A 15,749-nucleotide genomic window follows, 5' to 3' on the forward strand; every position below is an offset into this window, starting at 1 on the left:
CTCTCCAAAAATCCAGTGTTTCATGATACGTCGAAACACATAGACACTCGACACCACTTCATCAAAGATTGTGTACAACATGGAGCAGTCTAGCTACAACATGTTCCCACAAAACAACAAGTTGCAAATATACTCATGAAAGCTCTGGGGAGAGCTAAGTTTGTTTATTTCAGAGAACAAATGGGTATAGTGTAGAACCCTTTTCAGCAGTAGAAAGATCAGTGTCAATAGGCACAGTCAGATCTTGAGAGACAATGTAGAGACTAGTTGCAGTCAGTTACTAGAGGGGTGTAGAGAGTCGAGACAGATGAACGTAGACAATTACTCAGTAGAGAGTGCAGAGACTAGTTGTAGATCCAATATAGGGACACAGTGGATTCGTATATTAGTTCTCAGTTGCAGCAACAACAACAACATGAGATCAGATGCAGCATAGGTAGTGTTGGCAGTAGTGCAGAGTCAGCAGTAGTGCAAATGTAGGATGGTTCAATGACAGGGTTATTAGTTTTTGGTAGCATCGGATGTGCTCTAGCCATGAAAATTGGTGGAGAGGCTAAGGCACATGAGTTCTAAATAACCCAAAAACCTTAGTTAAATTCCACCTGGATTGTATTTTATTAAAATAATTAATATTTTTAATGGGGTTCCTAAGTTTAAACTTAGGAAAATTAAAGTACCAATGGGTATTGATCAAAATATGGGTGAGAATGATCTAGAAAGTGGATCAAGTCAAGTTTCAATCTTAGTTGTTGATTAGAGACTTAATCTCAGCTGTTATAGTCTCAACGAGAAAAGTATAAGAAGGAGGCTTGGGGTTCAATTAGAAACACACATGGAGAGAACAAATTGATCTAGAGTTCGATTTCTAGTTCTAGGAAGCTGAGAAATTTGAACTAAGTGATCATTCTGCAGCAGAGGGGTAGAGATAGTTCAGGAATACTGGGCAGAGAGGCGGAGAGCCACTAGTGGAGGTAGCGCAACACCTAGAGGGACTGACGCTGGGCTAGTCTAGGCCCATGCAGTCTTGACACAGAGCCAGAAGGGCCAGCGCAGAAGTGAGGCTGCCCTCACACAGAAAGCGGAAATTGTCGGGGAGCTACCGGAACAGTAGGGAGAGGTTGACATAGAAGCTCCAGGAGGCAGAAGAGATAGTGCAGTGTTGACACAGAGCCTGTAAGGCTAACATAGGGCCTATGCAGGGCCAGCGTAGAGATAGCCAGGGTTAGCTAATTCTGCTGCCGGATCACCCAGAAACTGCCGGGTGAAGAGAGGTAATCTCACTTAGTTTTCCGCCATTATATTTTTTCTCTGTCACTGGATTGCCGGGAGGGAAACCATCATTGTATTCAGAACTACTGCTTAATAATATAAAACCCTCAGAGCTGCTGCACCGGTTTTCCCGCATTGGGTTTTTCCGGGGACTGTTTTGTCCAAAAATAACGGTGTCCTATGTATCTTGTTCTTTACTCAGTTTCTTGTTTCATGTAATCAAATTAAATTGGTGTAGGCTGCAAAAGTAATTTACTTTAGTATTTTCAGAAAATAACTTGATAATGTATATTAAAATCAAGTAGGAGAAGTAAATTCAGTTTTGCTGCAGTAGGGGTTCCTTGAGGATAGGAATTTTCACAAGGGTTAGCAGATGATCAGCGCAATGTTGATGGACAGTGACAACTAGTTGTACCACAGTTGTCAGATATCAACAATGTGAGGTGGTCCAGCTACAGACTTAAGGATATTCATCAGGCTTATGGGTATGGTAGTGGAGTGGAGAAGGCAGAACACATTCCTCTCTAAGAGCGAGTGTTAGTTTTTGGTAGCATCAGACGTGTGTTCTAGTCTCAATTAGTGTCATAGAGTCTGAAGAACACAAGATATACAAAACCTAGAAAAGGTTTTGGGAGAAAACACCTAGAGACCACTCAATTAAGTTAATTGATCAATAATTAAAAATGCCCAAGTCTAACTTAGGAAAATTGATTAATTAAAAACATTTAATTGAGAAAGATCAAGAAAGCTCTAGAGACTCACATGGATTGAGTCTAAGATGATATTAGCCTTTGATAACGACTTGATCATGGTCATTGGTGCTCCAACGAGAGATTATAAGAGAAGATCGATGGGATGGAGATAGATACATCGAGCAACAGGGAGAGTGAGTTCCTTAGGCAAATTGAGCTATCCAGTGCAGTGATTCAGCAAGGAAGAAGAGTTCGAGCCAGATAAGGAGGAGCATCAGTGATTGAGGGAGCAACAAAGGAGTTTTCCAATAGAGGTTCCCAACAACAGGTCAACAGTAGTAGGGAGGCCGAAATATTTTTATAGAGAGGCCGAATAGCTAGTGCGAGCAGCGAGAAACGCAGTGCGAGTTGTCGGAAGAGGGTTTGCAAAGTTGTCAGAGGTCAGATTGATTTCCAAGAATCAAAGTGAATTTCTTCCAATGGCAGAGGGAGGGAAGACGACTCATCTGGAGCCAGCTAGTAGGCAGTGCGCAATTCCCAGGCCAGGCAGTGCAAATTCCTGGAGGCCGAGTTTCCTCAATGGGATTTGAGCAGGTCAGAGGGAGGTCGAGATTATTTGCGGAAGGGAGAAATTTCTCCAAATTATTTTTCCAGTAGATTTGTTGGAGGATTGCCAGTAAGTCATCCAGATTATTGTACTCAAATTTTACTGCTGCATAATAATAAAATAAACCCTCATATGCTGCACTGGTTTTCCTTTCAAGGTTTTTCTGGGGACTATTAACCAAAAATTATTGTGTCGATTCTTATTGTGTGTGTGTATATTTTCTCAGCTTCTAGTTTATTTTCCGCAATGTATTTTAGTTTTGGTGAAGACTGCAATTGCGAGTTTATCGATATTTGTTGTAATAACAAATAAACTGTAGAACAATTAGGAGATAAATTTCTAATAATTGCAATCAAGGAAATTTCACATATTATAAAAACTGATAGAAATTGGCCATTAGGTTTCGAACAAAGTAATAAATTAACTATATTTTGAAATTTAAAAAAGATAACTTAATATTTTATATGCTTCCTAAAACAATAGTCAGTGATTTTTGGCATGCCAAGAATGTAGCCATACCTTCCCATAAGATTAGGTTTCGAACAAAGTAATAAATTGACTATATTTTGAAATTTAAAAAAGATAACTTAATATTTTATATGCTTCCTAAAACAATAGTCAGTGATTTTTGGCATGCCAAGAATGTATGCCATACCTTCCCATAAGATGGCACTTTGATAAGTATCTAAACAGACTTCAAAATATTATTAAGAAGAAGCCATGAATAGGAGTCGTGAAATATAACCCAAACTACAAAATACTGCAGAATTGCATTGGCAATTTTTCTTGTATTGCATGTTGCAATGAATCCCATGGTGATTTATTTTGTGAAGACTGGATAGGTGATATAAATATGCTTTAAAAGAACATTTCAATAATTATCTTATTGAAATCTTCATATTGGGCAGGGTGGAAAAAGAACTATGGCATGAACTGAACTCAATGAATCCCACCGACTTTCTTTTGTTAAAATGTTTTCTAATCCCAGATTATGCTGCTAGTATTTTCATATTGAAGTTTATGTTTATACCGCTATAACATGAAGGTTAACAACCGCCATCATTTTGATGTCAATTTTCAAGGGAGCCTTTAATATTGTTTTTGCAATGGATTGATTGAAGGGTTGAATGTAATACCCCATAAAATATGTGAAGGTATGTGGGTTTATCAAAAAAAAAGGTACTTGTATGATAAAGGGGAGAATGGTAGGTAATCATAGTTGTTGCAATGATACTCTGATTGTCAATTGCCTTTGGTCAAGAAACACTGTGAGAGAGCTGGGGCATTAGATTTTCTGACAGGAAATTGAAAAGAGAATGGTTCACACGAACATACAAAGTGATGCAACTGCATCATCTCTTTGTTTATCCTTGTTAGATCTTAGAATTTGAATCATTCTCAGCATAGGCTACATTTGCTTAGGTCATGTTTTTTCAGGTGCTGTTTTGGTGCTCCTACATTGCATTTTTACTGATGTACTTAGCCGTCCCATTGACTTATTTGTGGTAATTTTCTCTACATTAATAAAAATAATCTTGTCTTATCTCATTGTTTCATTCCAACTTTTATGGTTTTAATTAAGAACTTATGCTTCAGAGTGAGGAAATGTCACAGGCTGTAAGGAAGAAGAAACTTACCTTCTTTGGTGGTTGAAATCCTTTGTACAGAGCAATTTGTCTTAATCTTACAACCCCTTTTCCCAAGCTCTTCGATGACCTGTTATTATCATCATTTTCTTTTCATTCCAGCTACAAAATATTGTTGTGAACTTAAGAAAACTTGCTTAGCGAGGTTCATTTTATCTGTATTATTGGATAAGTAGATATCGTTTTGATTAACTCTCAAGCAAAACAAGTTTGTTAACAAAGTGTTTGGTCTGGAGTTTCACTGCACCTTCTTGACATACGTGTGAGAGCCACCCTTAACTGTCAGCCATTGTGGTCGGTTAAATATCTGCAATTCAGCGCAAACTAAAACGACTTAACGGCATTGTGTCCTGAACAACGCTTTTTCTTTAATATAGTTGCTTCCATTTTAAGAAAAGCTATAGTATGGGCAATATCATAACCTTTGAAGGTTCTCAAAGGTAAGATAATAATACAAGTCAATACAATTATATCTCGTGTTATTGCATTTGAAGGTGCATGATACTCGAATCAAATCGTATCGAAGTTGTGATCAATTTGGAATATTACCTGGAGTAGGCAATGATTGAGGCAGAAGGAAAGAACGGAAATGGCTGAAAAATCCATAACATTGTTCAAAGAACAGGGCCAGATTGATGCACACATAGGAATCTGCAGAGGGTTATCACTCATAAATCATTACAGATTCCTCATTCTAAACTTTCTATCTAGAAATAATAGCGAAATAGATAAATAAAAAGAACCTTTCTACAAGATGTATTTACCAAGTAGCAATTTTGAAACTGTTGTGAATAGCCGTGCGATTGAATGAAATGTCCCAATGTTTGATTAATGTCAATGTCGGGATTATTCTCAATGTTCTCGAGATATCTGTAAGTCGCATTTCAAAATTCAGTTAGACGATTCATAAAATACAACTACATAAAATTGAATGTAAATATAATCATGTAGAATTCCACATGACTTACATATGCTAACATCCTTAACCTCAATGTGCTTGAAACAAACAGAAAAGGAACCGTTGCTAAAAAGTGGAACTTTTTCAGTCGTTAATGTTTAATTCTGGATCAGAGCACTGACAACATGTTCAATTATGTTTAATCCCCACCCCATTACTTCAATTTAAGCAATTCAAAATCAATCAACTTTTAGATTGTTTTCCTTTTTCATTCACCTCTTTCTTTTGTTATTTTTTTGTTTAAACCAAATCGTGACTTCTTCCCTTATCCTAAGCCTTATATTCTTATCCAAGCATCCTTTGACACTCTCTTCAAAAGAGTAAAAACACTGATATCCTAGGGTTCTATCCATTGGGTCGACAGGTAAAACCCCTAAGTTGTTAGGTCACCCTAGGTGCTTTGGAGTCTAGACAAATTGAGTGGATTTTCATGGACAGAGTGGTTTAGTTCCCTATTTTGACCACACTCTTTGTCTATACTATTTGCATTAGTCAGAGAACAACCAATTTTGGCATTTTCAGCTTTGTCAAGACCTTGCTTCAATTCTTTGACTCTCCTTTGACTTTGGATGTTTGAGTTGGTTTTTTGACTTCTGTTAGATTTCAAATTTGACTAAACATCCTTGCAGCATGATACAGATCCCTTTTACTGAATTTGATTCTAACCCATTACAAATCCCTCAAGATTGGGTGAAGTTACACTGTGCACTGCGTTAATGTTTTTTGGATACAGAACATTCTGATCATAGTTACTGAATTCATCATTCCTAACCCTTTACCTGAATCTGAATCATCATGGAATCAGGGAATTGGTGATCCAGACCCACTCTTTAGGGTTCAGTGAATTCTATTCAGGGATCTATTTCCAGTTATAGGATCTAGATACTGTCATTTAGGATTTGGATCCTAAGTTAGAAACATGTTCAAATGTTAGAGGAAATGGTGTAAAATCCTTGGACTTTAAAATGCTGTCTCTCCTCCAATAATATGAGCAATGCACAAACTCTTGTACCGTTACAAAAAGATCCTTGCATGTTTGACATTTACACCATGAGATTTGAACCTCCATCAACCTGTTAAGAGACATTGCTCTTTACTAGTTCAACTAATCTAGGTGACTATTTGCCAAGGGACTCTAAATTTTTTGAATCCATCAAATGTTACAAACTGTAGCCAAAACTCAGGGATTGAAGTGTTGAATTTATAAAATCTATAATCTGTTTTAGTTTCAATTGCAATGCTTCCTTATAAAAAAATAAATTAGCATCTTACATAACAGGTCCAGTCAAAGAAGATCATTATATTGTTTATTATTTTGCACAACAACGTCAATTCCTCATAAAGCTCATTTCTCTGGGCCAATAATTCATGTCACTCTACTTTTTACGAGCCATTCAATATGAGGTGCATTATTTGAGTTCCTTTTATCATAAACTTGGCCTATAGGTTCTACTATCCTGTTTGTGGAAGTTCTAAAAATAAACAACTCTCTTGTCGTTGTGCTGCAACAATAAATGTTTTATAATGTCATATCTTATAAATCTGAGCTCACAAATTATTAATATTAGCAATCATTCCATATAAAGGAAGATAAGCGACAACCCAAGGTACAGATGACTATACAATAATTCAATGTGATTGAAAATTTCAATTCAGAAAATTGCATGCATGAATTTATGATTTTATGAATCATTTGAGAATCTATGATTGAAAAAAAATTTCAATGTCAAAATAACAGTTTAAATATTTATTTATAGAAAAATTAGCATTAGTGTTCTGAATCCCCTATCCCAATTTCAAGATGAGTGCTGCACACAAACTGAATTCTTCTATGGATTTCGATCACACCTACCATTTGTGTAAATTTCTAGTCAATTCTCCCAAATAGAAATCAGTTCAAACTAAACTCACATGTCTATTATTTATAATTTCTTGGACTTATTTCAAAATCTTGTATGCTAAGCGTCTAATTATAAGTGGCAACTTATCTTGTGAGGAACTGATGACTACTTTGCCAGTTTGCAATGTAATATTTTATTCTCTTGAAGGGTATTTATAAAAGCACAAAAAGGTAAAGCTACATGTCTCCATTTGGATGATTTGTTGTTCATACACTAAGCTTCTAATTACAGGTCCCCGTTCTTATCTCATGAGGAATATATGACTATTTTCAAGGTCGAGCATCTTTATCTCAGTATTTGAAATTATAGCCAACGAACACTGGTTCAAGGATGGAGGGTTTTTGGCTATTTCATAATTTAATATTTTTTTCCTTGACTACTATGTCCAGAAACACATCAGAGTAATGCTACATGTTTTCCAGTTTGATTATTTGCTTCTCTTTTCCAAACACCATCATACACACAAAGATAAAATTGTCTATTTTGTGGACATTTCGACTGCAATGAAATTTAAGAGGGTAAATTTGATATACAAATTACTTGAACCTTAACCTAACAGATAAGGTGATACCTTGTTGACAAAGTAATTTGAATTCTGCATTGCACTACAATGCACCAGATAGGGTGTTGAGGGCCTTTTCAATTGTTCAAACCGATAGTCAGTTGTATGAAATGTATTAAGTAGCTTATCTCAGCAACTAAAAGGGTTGCCCCACACAGACCTGACTGATTTTGACGTATCTCGGAGGATTTGAGTATATTGCACGAATAAAAAGATAGCCTATGTGACAGATTGCTTCTTCATCTGATTGATGTATTTGGCCCTTTTTCTGTGAAGCTTCAAAATAAATGCTCGCAGCGTCTTGACAAACCCCTCGCTAAATAGATTATCCCAAGAGCTAGCTGCCAGCATATCTACATAATTTTCCCTATTGTCTTTGAAGGCCTCACATTCTAAAATGAAAAGTTTTTCTGTTTCCACTTTTCCGGAAGAACAAAAAATGCATACTCTTTCCTCCCACACTTATTTTGGCCTTTTTCAGCGCCTTGTTTCACAACGGAGTTGATGAGAATTATGTTGAAATTTCTAAGTATTACCCGTTAGAAATTTTATCTGTATTCTTTGGTTTATTTCACCTATTTGTTTAATTATTAACAAGTTATTTAACCATATAAACACTGAAATAAACACAATACAATCTCAACCATCTACAGATCAACAGCTGAAAGAAATAGAAAAACACACACAAGTGACACTGTTATTTTTGGACAATCGTCCCCGGAAAAACCCAACTTGGGAAAACCGATGCAGCAGTTCTGAGGGTTTTATTATTAATTTTTTTTTTTGAGTACACTAGGTGCCAAACTGACTCACTCGACAGAGATAAATAATCTGGCAGTAATACCTCTCTTCAGAAGACGATATTCTGAAAGTCTGCCCCATGAAACCCTCTCCAGCACAATCTGAAGCACTGTGTTAGCCCTCCTGGCCTCTGCGTTAGCTTGAAACTCTCTGCATCAGCCCTCTGAGGCTTTGTGCAGCCTCTCTGGCTCTCTGCATCACTCCCATAGCCTCTGCGTGGATGATGCAAGCCCTTCTGGGCTCTGCACAGTCCCTGTTAGCCTCTGCGTGGCTCCCTCTGGCTCTGTGTCTGCCTCTCTACTTCTGTGCTAGTCTTCGACACTATCTCTGCCTCTTTGCTTCATACTCACTGCCCCTCACTACAACTCTGATCACTAATTCGATTTCTCTTAACAAACTCGCTCTAGAAAATCGAATGACTGATCACTCTGGTGTATCCCCAACTGACCTTCATGCCTCCTCTTATACTTTTCCTGTTGAGTCTTCAATGGCTGAGATTATATCTCTAATCAACGACTAAGATTAGGTTTGGCTTGATCCATGTCCTTTAGAACCTTTTAGCCCAATGTTATATTAATATCCATTAATATTTTTATTTTCCTAAGTTTAGACTTAGGAACCTGTTGACCACTACATGTCAACTACCAATAGCAGTTTACCCCCTTTTTTCGCAAAAGGGATAGGGATTAATCGATACGTCCGTGCCATTCGACTTCCATCATCAGCCTGATCATGTTACGCTGTAAACCCAGTCTGCATGTGTAAATTGTAAATAATTTTAGCAGATATGAGTCATCTATGTAAATTGCCTAGGTGGACCTAATTTTCTAGTGATAATCTACGTTTCGGAAGGTTTTTTGTCTCACCGATCCTTGATCGGCAGAGTTTTCCTTCAGCCTAATCCCAAAGTCGGAATGAATTTTGTCATTAGAATCTTAGGGGAATCCTAGTGTGTTGGTCTGTTAGATTATGTTTGATCGCAGAACTAGGTGGTCTATGAGGGTCTATGTCAAATGGGTTTTCTCCCTTGAGATGTAAAATTGTAAAAGTCATGATGTAAAGTGTCTTGAGGGTTAGAAAATGTTTTAATCCCCTCATAAGTCCTAGGTCCTAGGTAATTTTTTCAAAGGCTAAGTTCGAGGATTCAAAAAACAAAAATTAAATTAAAAAAAAAAAAGGATAAAAAATAATAATAAAGTAATAAAAAAATTTAAAAATTTTAAAAAATAATTAAAAAATAAAAAATAAAATAAAATAAAATTTAAAAAAAAAAAAAAAAAAATTAAAAAATAAAATAAAATAAAATAATAAGTGGAAATTTTGAGAAAACAAATGCAAAATTTTAATTTTTAATTTATTAAAATTTCGACGGATGAGCTTAAAAGATATCTTGATCCCCATCGACGGTTGAGATCATTTTGACATGGATCACTCGAACTAGCCGTTGGGAAATTTTCCTTTAAATAGGGTGCTAGGGGTCATTTGAGATCAAGATTTGATTTGAGAGTTTGGTGCTAAAGAAAGCTCTCTTGTAGTCATTTTTGTACAATAAAAAAAGACTTTGGGGTTAAAAATCTTGTTGGTGTTATTCATTTGGAAATGCTGTAAGATTTTTTATTTTTCTGCATAATTTTATTTTCTGTCATCGTTAATAGCTTGATGAAGATTGATTCAGGCACAGGTATCTTGTCTGATCTCTGGGGTTTGAATGATAGTTTAGATTCTGAAATATAATGGCAGGTATCTCCATTTGATCTGGATTTCACTATTGTTTTCTCCCTCTATGTTAATGGTTGATTTTAAGCTGTGCAGGAAATCTCAGTTTTGAGTTTACCGGGAGTTAGGGGAAGTTCTCGGCTGAACCAGCCAACTCCCGGATTGTGTTTTCGGAAAGAGTTCAGCTAGTTTTAATCTCGGGCTTATCATTTGAAATTTTTTATGAATGCATGAAGGGTTTTTCTGAAGCATCTCATATTAAAATTAAATTCTGAAAATATTACTGTGGTTTATTGACAAATCTGGCTGTTTTAGAGTCGAAAATCTGTAAATATTGTAAATTTTTTGTTGGTTTTAAGGTTTTCAGTTTTTATTTTAAATTTAGAATTTTACAATCTAAAAAAAAAAAATTATAAAAATAACAAAAAGAAATTCGATTTTGTTTATATTTTATGCTATTAGGTGTTAGTTCTTTTTAATTAGATTCTTTTTGTTATTTACTTTTATTTAGTTTAGGTTCTAGTCTTAGAAATGGGTATTTTTAAGTTTAGTTTTGATTTTGATTTTAAAATAAATAAAAAAGTCATAAAAAATAAAAAAAATAAAAATACCAAAAGCATAAAATGTTTAATTCTTAAGTTTTTTTTTTTTTTTTGTTAGTCTTGTTTTATTTAAACTTTAGTTTTATTTTAATTAAAAATATAAAAATATTTAAAAAGTTAAAAATGTTTGAAAAATGCTAATTAAAAAATTGGAAATTCTTTTTAAAGTCTTTTCTCTGTTGTGATGAATTTAAATGTGCTTAAAATGTTTATATCTGGAGATTAACTATTTGAAATTTTTGGTCAGCATTTAAATTTCGTGGTTGTTAAAAGCATTCATTCTTTAGAAATTTAATTGTTGGGAAATTGTAAGGCATTGTACATTTATTGATTATCTCGCATCTGGCAAAATAAATCTTTGCTTGGGTTATTTGATGATAAATGATTGTTAATCATGGAATTATAAAGTTCATGTTTCTGCAGCTTTCGATAAACAATTATTTAATCATTAACTCCATAAGGCACTGGTACATTAATTTTTAAATCAATCAGGTGTTAATTTGCCTTGCTGGGTCTCCCAACCCAACTAGTCCACAGTTGGTCTTCATTCATCTCATAGGGTCTACCACCCTTAGCCTTGGGAGACGGCTTAAATGGAGAGATCAGGGATCAGGGTGATAGCTCCCAGTCTGAGTGTTGTCGTGACAATCTATGCGCCAACATTTTTTGGCGCCGTTGCTGGGGACATTTCATTCTCGGCGTTTCAATGACAATCATCCTTCTCATTTATTATCTTTTCATCTGGCCCGGCAACGCCAACATTTTTTGGCGCCGCTGCCGAGGATAGAGTTTTCTATCCATGGCATTTCAATGACATTCATCTTTTCATTTCTCATCATTCTTTCATCTTTCTCATCTTTCATTTGAGCTGGCAGATTCAACATTTTTTTGCACCATTTGGATCTTTTCATCACCTTATTTTTCGTATTTTCAACAACCACTCTTCAATTCGTTTCTTGTTTGGGTGGTGACTCCATTCCATTTCTTTTATTTTTTCCTAGACAAGAAGCCTCCCTCATATCTACTTCTTGGTTGCTTTTTGGAACCTAGAATTAGATTCATTGTTCAAGTGGCGACTCCACTTCTTTCATTTCTTGATTCTCTTGAGCAGAGATCTCTTTCTATCACCCATTTGGTCCCTCGTTATTTGTCATGGATTATTCGTTTAAACCATGTCATTTTACTGATGATCTCCATGATGTTCCGGAAGTGGCCATTTCTAAATTACCTTTGTTCTCAGGTGGTGATTCAGTCTCTGTTAGAAAGCATCTAGGCAAGTTTACTCGTATAATGATCATATATTGTAGACCCCCTTAGTATAATCATGAAGATGTCAAAATGAGTCTTTTTGTCTTTTCTTTAGAGGGTGATGCTTTGAATTGGTTTAACAATTGTCCTAAAGATTTTTTCACTTATTTATAAGACATTGTCGATGCTTTTAAAGATAGATATGGTGCTTCAGATAGCTCGCCTTGTGCCCCTAAAATTGTGCAACAGAATGAAAGTAATCTTATAAAAGGTCCAGCTGTCGATGAAAGATTTCAAGACAATTCTTCATATCAGAATGTGCCATCCACCTGTACCATTGCAGATCAAATCCATGATAGTGGAAAAGCAGGGACAAATTATAAAATCAGTGTCGATAATAAAAAGGGAGATGAAAAGCAAATTATACAAGAACTAATGCTGCTGGTAAAAAATATGGAGATTAATCAAACTAATTACGCCAATGATGTGAGAACTTTATGCACCCACCTGGAAAAACGTAATAGGGAGATGGAGATCATGCAAAATCAGCATGCTAAGGAAATTGATGCCATGAAGACTAATCATGATACAGAAATTAGTTTTATGCAAAGCAAGTTATCAGGCTTAGAGGAAAATATGACGACCATGAAAGCTAATCACGATAGGGAAATTAATTCTATGCAAGACAAGTTGTTAACTATGGATGAAGAAATGACTATCATGACATTCGATCATAATAATCAGTTAGCTACCATGCAAGTAAATCATAAGGAAGAGATAAACTCTATGCAGCATTGCTTGATGACCATAAAAGAAAAAAACGATAAAGTAATAAAAGATATAAAAGCTAATCAAATATGTCTTCAGAAAAAGTTATTGACCATGGAAGAAGACCATGCCAGGGAAATCAATGCTATAAAGGTTGAACACTCTAGTCAGATAGATGCCATTAAAATACGGGTTCAGAAATTTCAACAATGATCAAAGGATGAAGGAAACCAGGGAACGTCACTAGATTAGGAGCCTCCTTATCTGTTGCAACAAGCTCCATCTTATTAAGAGGTCCTTTGTTCCATTGAAAAGTGGATAATTGAAGGTGACTTGGATAAAAGGGAAATTAATAATCAGGTTGATGCTCACACAGTTAATCCACCAGTCATAAAAGATCAAGTTATAACTCATGGCACCTATGAGATTGATCCATCATCCTTGACAGGGCAGATGCAGAATGAAGAAAGACATGTCACACATATCTTACATACTTCATCTGAGAGCTTTGAAGCAGAAAGTTCCATGTCATCAGTGATACAACCTGCCACGAAGAAAAAGCACAAGAGAAAGAAAATGAGAAAAAGATTTGATGCATCAGACGGCCGCGAGCAACTTGATTTTCGGATAGGAAAAAGTCCTACCATATGCAGAATTGGACATGGCACATCCGACAAGCAGCTGACAGATTTGCCTGAAAGCAGGCAAATGCTCAGTATACACTATATTGAACACATCTGATGCCATGGGGCATCCTCTGTATTTCTAACCCTGCTCCTTTTTTTCAGCATTTTCATTTCTGTTTTAGGATTAGATTTACTTTTCATGTTACTAGATAGTTAATAAATGAAGAGCTTATATCTTTCCTGTGCTTAATGTTATATGATGATTTTTGGATGGACGCTACTTATGTTTTGTTGTGTGTTGCATGGATGCAGATTCTGGATTCTCACATTCCTATAGTGCAGCAACATGTCCCCAAGTAGAGCTAGATGTTGACCACTACATGTCAACTACCCATAGGAGTACACCCCCTTTTTTCGCAAAAGGGATAGCGCTTAATCGACATATCCGTGCCATTCGACTTCCATCATCAGCCTGATCGTGTTATGTTGTAAACCCAGTCTGCATGTGTAAATTGTAAATAATTTTAGCAGATATGAGTCATGTATGTAAATTGCCTAGGTGGACCTAATTTTCTAGTGATAATCTACGTTCCGGAAGGTTTTTTGTCTCACCGATCCATGATCGGCAGAGTTTTCCTTCAGCCTAACCCCAAAGCCGGAATAAATTTTGTCATTAGAATCTTAGGGGAATCCTAGTGTGTTGGTCTGCTAGATTATGTTTGGTCGCAGAACTAGGTGGTCTATGAGGGTCTATGTCAAATGGGTTTTCCCCCTTGAGATGTAAAATTGTAAAAGTCATGATGTAAAGTGTCTTGAGGGTTAGAAAATGTTTTAATCCCCTCATAAGTCCTAAGTCCTAGGTCTTAGGTAATTTTTCCAACGACTAAGTTTGAAGATCCAAAAAACAAAAATTAAAAAAAATTTTAAAAAAATTTAAAAAAATAGATAAAAAATAATAATAAAGTAATAAAAAAATTTAAAAATTTTAAAAAATAATTAAAAATAAAAAAAAAATAAAATAAAATTTAGAATAAATAAATAAATAAAAATTTAAAAATAAAATAAATTAATAAAATAAGTGGAAATTTTGAGAAAACAAATGCAAAATTTTAATTTTTAATTTATTAAAATTTCAACGGGTGAGATTAAAAGATATCTTGATCCTCATCGACGGTCGAGATCATTTTGACATGGATCACTTGAACTAACCATTGGGAATTTTTCCTTTAAATAGGGTGCTAGGGATCATTTGAGATCAAGATTTGATCTGAGAGTTTGGTGCTAAAGAAATCTCTCTTGTAGTCATTTTTGTGCAATAAAGAAAGACTTTGGAGTTAAAAATCTTGTTGGTTTTACTCTTCTGGAAATGCTGTAAGATCTTTTATTTTTCTGCATAATTTTATTTTCAGTCATCGATAATGGCAGGTATCTCCATTTGATCTCGATTTCACTATTGTTTTCTCCCTCTATGTTAATGGTTGATTTTAAGTTGTACAGGAAATCTCAGTGTTGAGTTTACCGGGCGTTAGGGGAAGTTCTCGGCTGAACCAACCAACTCCCGGATTGTGTTTTTTGAAAGAGCCCAACGAGTTTTAATCCCGGGCTTATCATTTGAAATTTTTTATGAATGCATGAAGGGTTTTTCTGAAGCATCTCACATTAAAATTAAATTTTGAAAATATTACTGTGGATTATTGACAAATCTGGTTGTTTAAGAGTCGAAAATCTGTAAATATTGTAAATTTTTAGCTGGTTTTAAGGTTTTCAGTTTTGATTTTAAATTTAAAATTTTACAATTTAAAAAAAGAAAAAAATTATAAAAATAACAAAAAGAAATTCGATTTTGTTTATATTTTATGCTATTAGGTGTTAGTTCTTTTTAATTAGATTCTTTTTGTTATTTACTTTTATTTAGTTTAGGTTCTAGTCTTAGAAATGGGTATTTTTAAGTTTAGTTTTGTTTTGATTTTGATTTTAAAATAAATCAAAAAATCATAAAAAATAAATACCAAAAGCATAAAATGTTTAATTCTTAGGTTTTTCTTTTTGTTAGTCTTGTTTTATTTAGACTTTAGTTTTGCTTTATTTATAAATATAAAAATATTTAAAAATTACGAATGTTTGAAAAAGACTAATTAAAAAGTTGGAAATCCTTTTTAAAGTCTTTTCTCTGTTGTGATGAAGCTAAATGTGCTTAAAATGTTTATATCTGGAGATTAACGATTTGAAATCTGGTCAGCATTTAAATTTCGTGGTTGTTTAAAGCATTCATTCTTTAGAAATTTAATTGTTGGGAAATTGTAAGGCATTGTAGATTTATTGATTATCTCGCATCTGGCAAAATAAATCTTTG

The 15,749-nt window shown here is 34.8% G+C and overlaps 1 protein-coding gene across 1 annotated transcript in view; it reads right to left on the bottom strand.

Annotated features, from left to right (window-relative positions):
• LOC149227727 (uncharacterized) overlaps positions 1-15,749 on the bottom strand; it is a 279,748-nt gene that overhangs the window by 234,321 nt on the left and 29,678 nt on the right. The window contains exons 4-7 of the mRNA XM_089380584.1: positions 4,979-5,084; positions 4,764-4,865; positions 4,462-4,521; positions 4,206-4,284 (exon numbers count right to left, since the gene is read on the bottom strand). Of these exons, the coding sequence (XP_089236710.1) occupies positions 4,206-4,284; positions 4,462-4,521; positions 4,764-4,865; positions 4,979-5,084 (347 nt within the window). The remainder of the gene's footprint in view (positions 1-4,205; positions 4,285-4,461; positions 4,522-4,763; positions 4,866-4,978; positions 5,085-15,749) is intronic.

This window comes from Pinus tabuliformis, chromosome J (assembly GCF_031772625.1).
Source record: "Pinus tabuliformis cultivar Carrire ecotype Pingquan chromosome J, CPIR1, whole genome shotgun sequence".
In the NCBI taxonomy this organism is placed as follows: Eukaryota; Viridiplantae; Streptophyta; class Pinopsida; order Pinales; family Pinaceae; genus Pinus; species Pinus tabuliformis.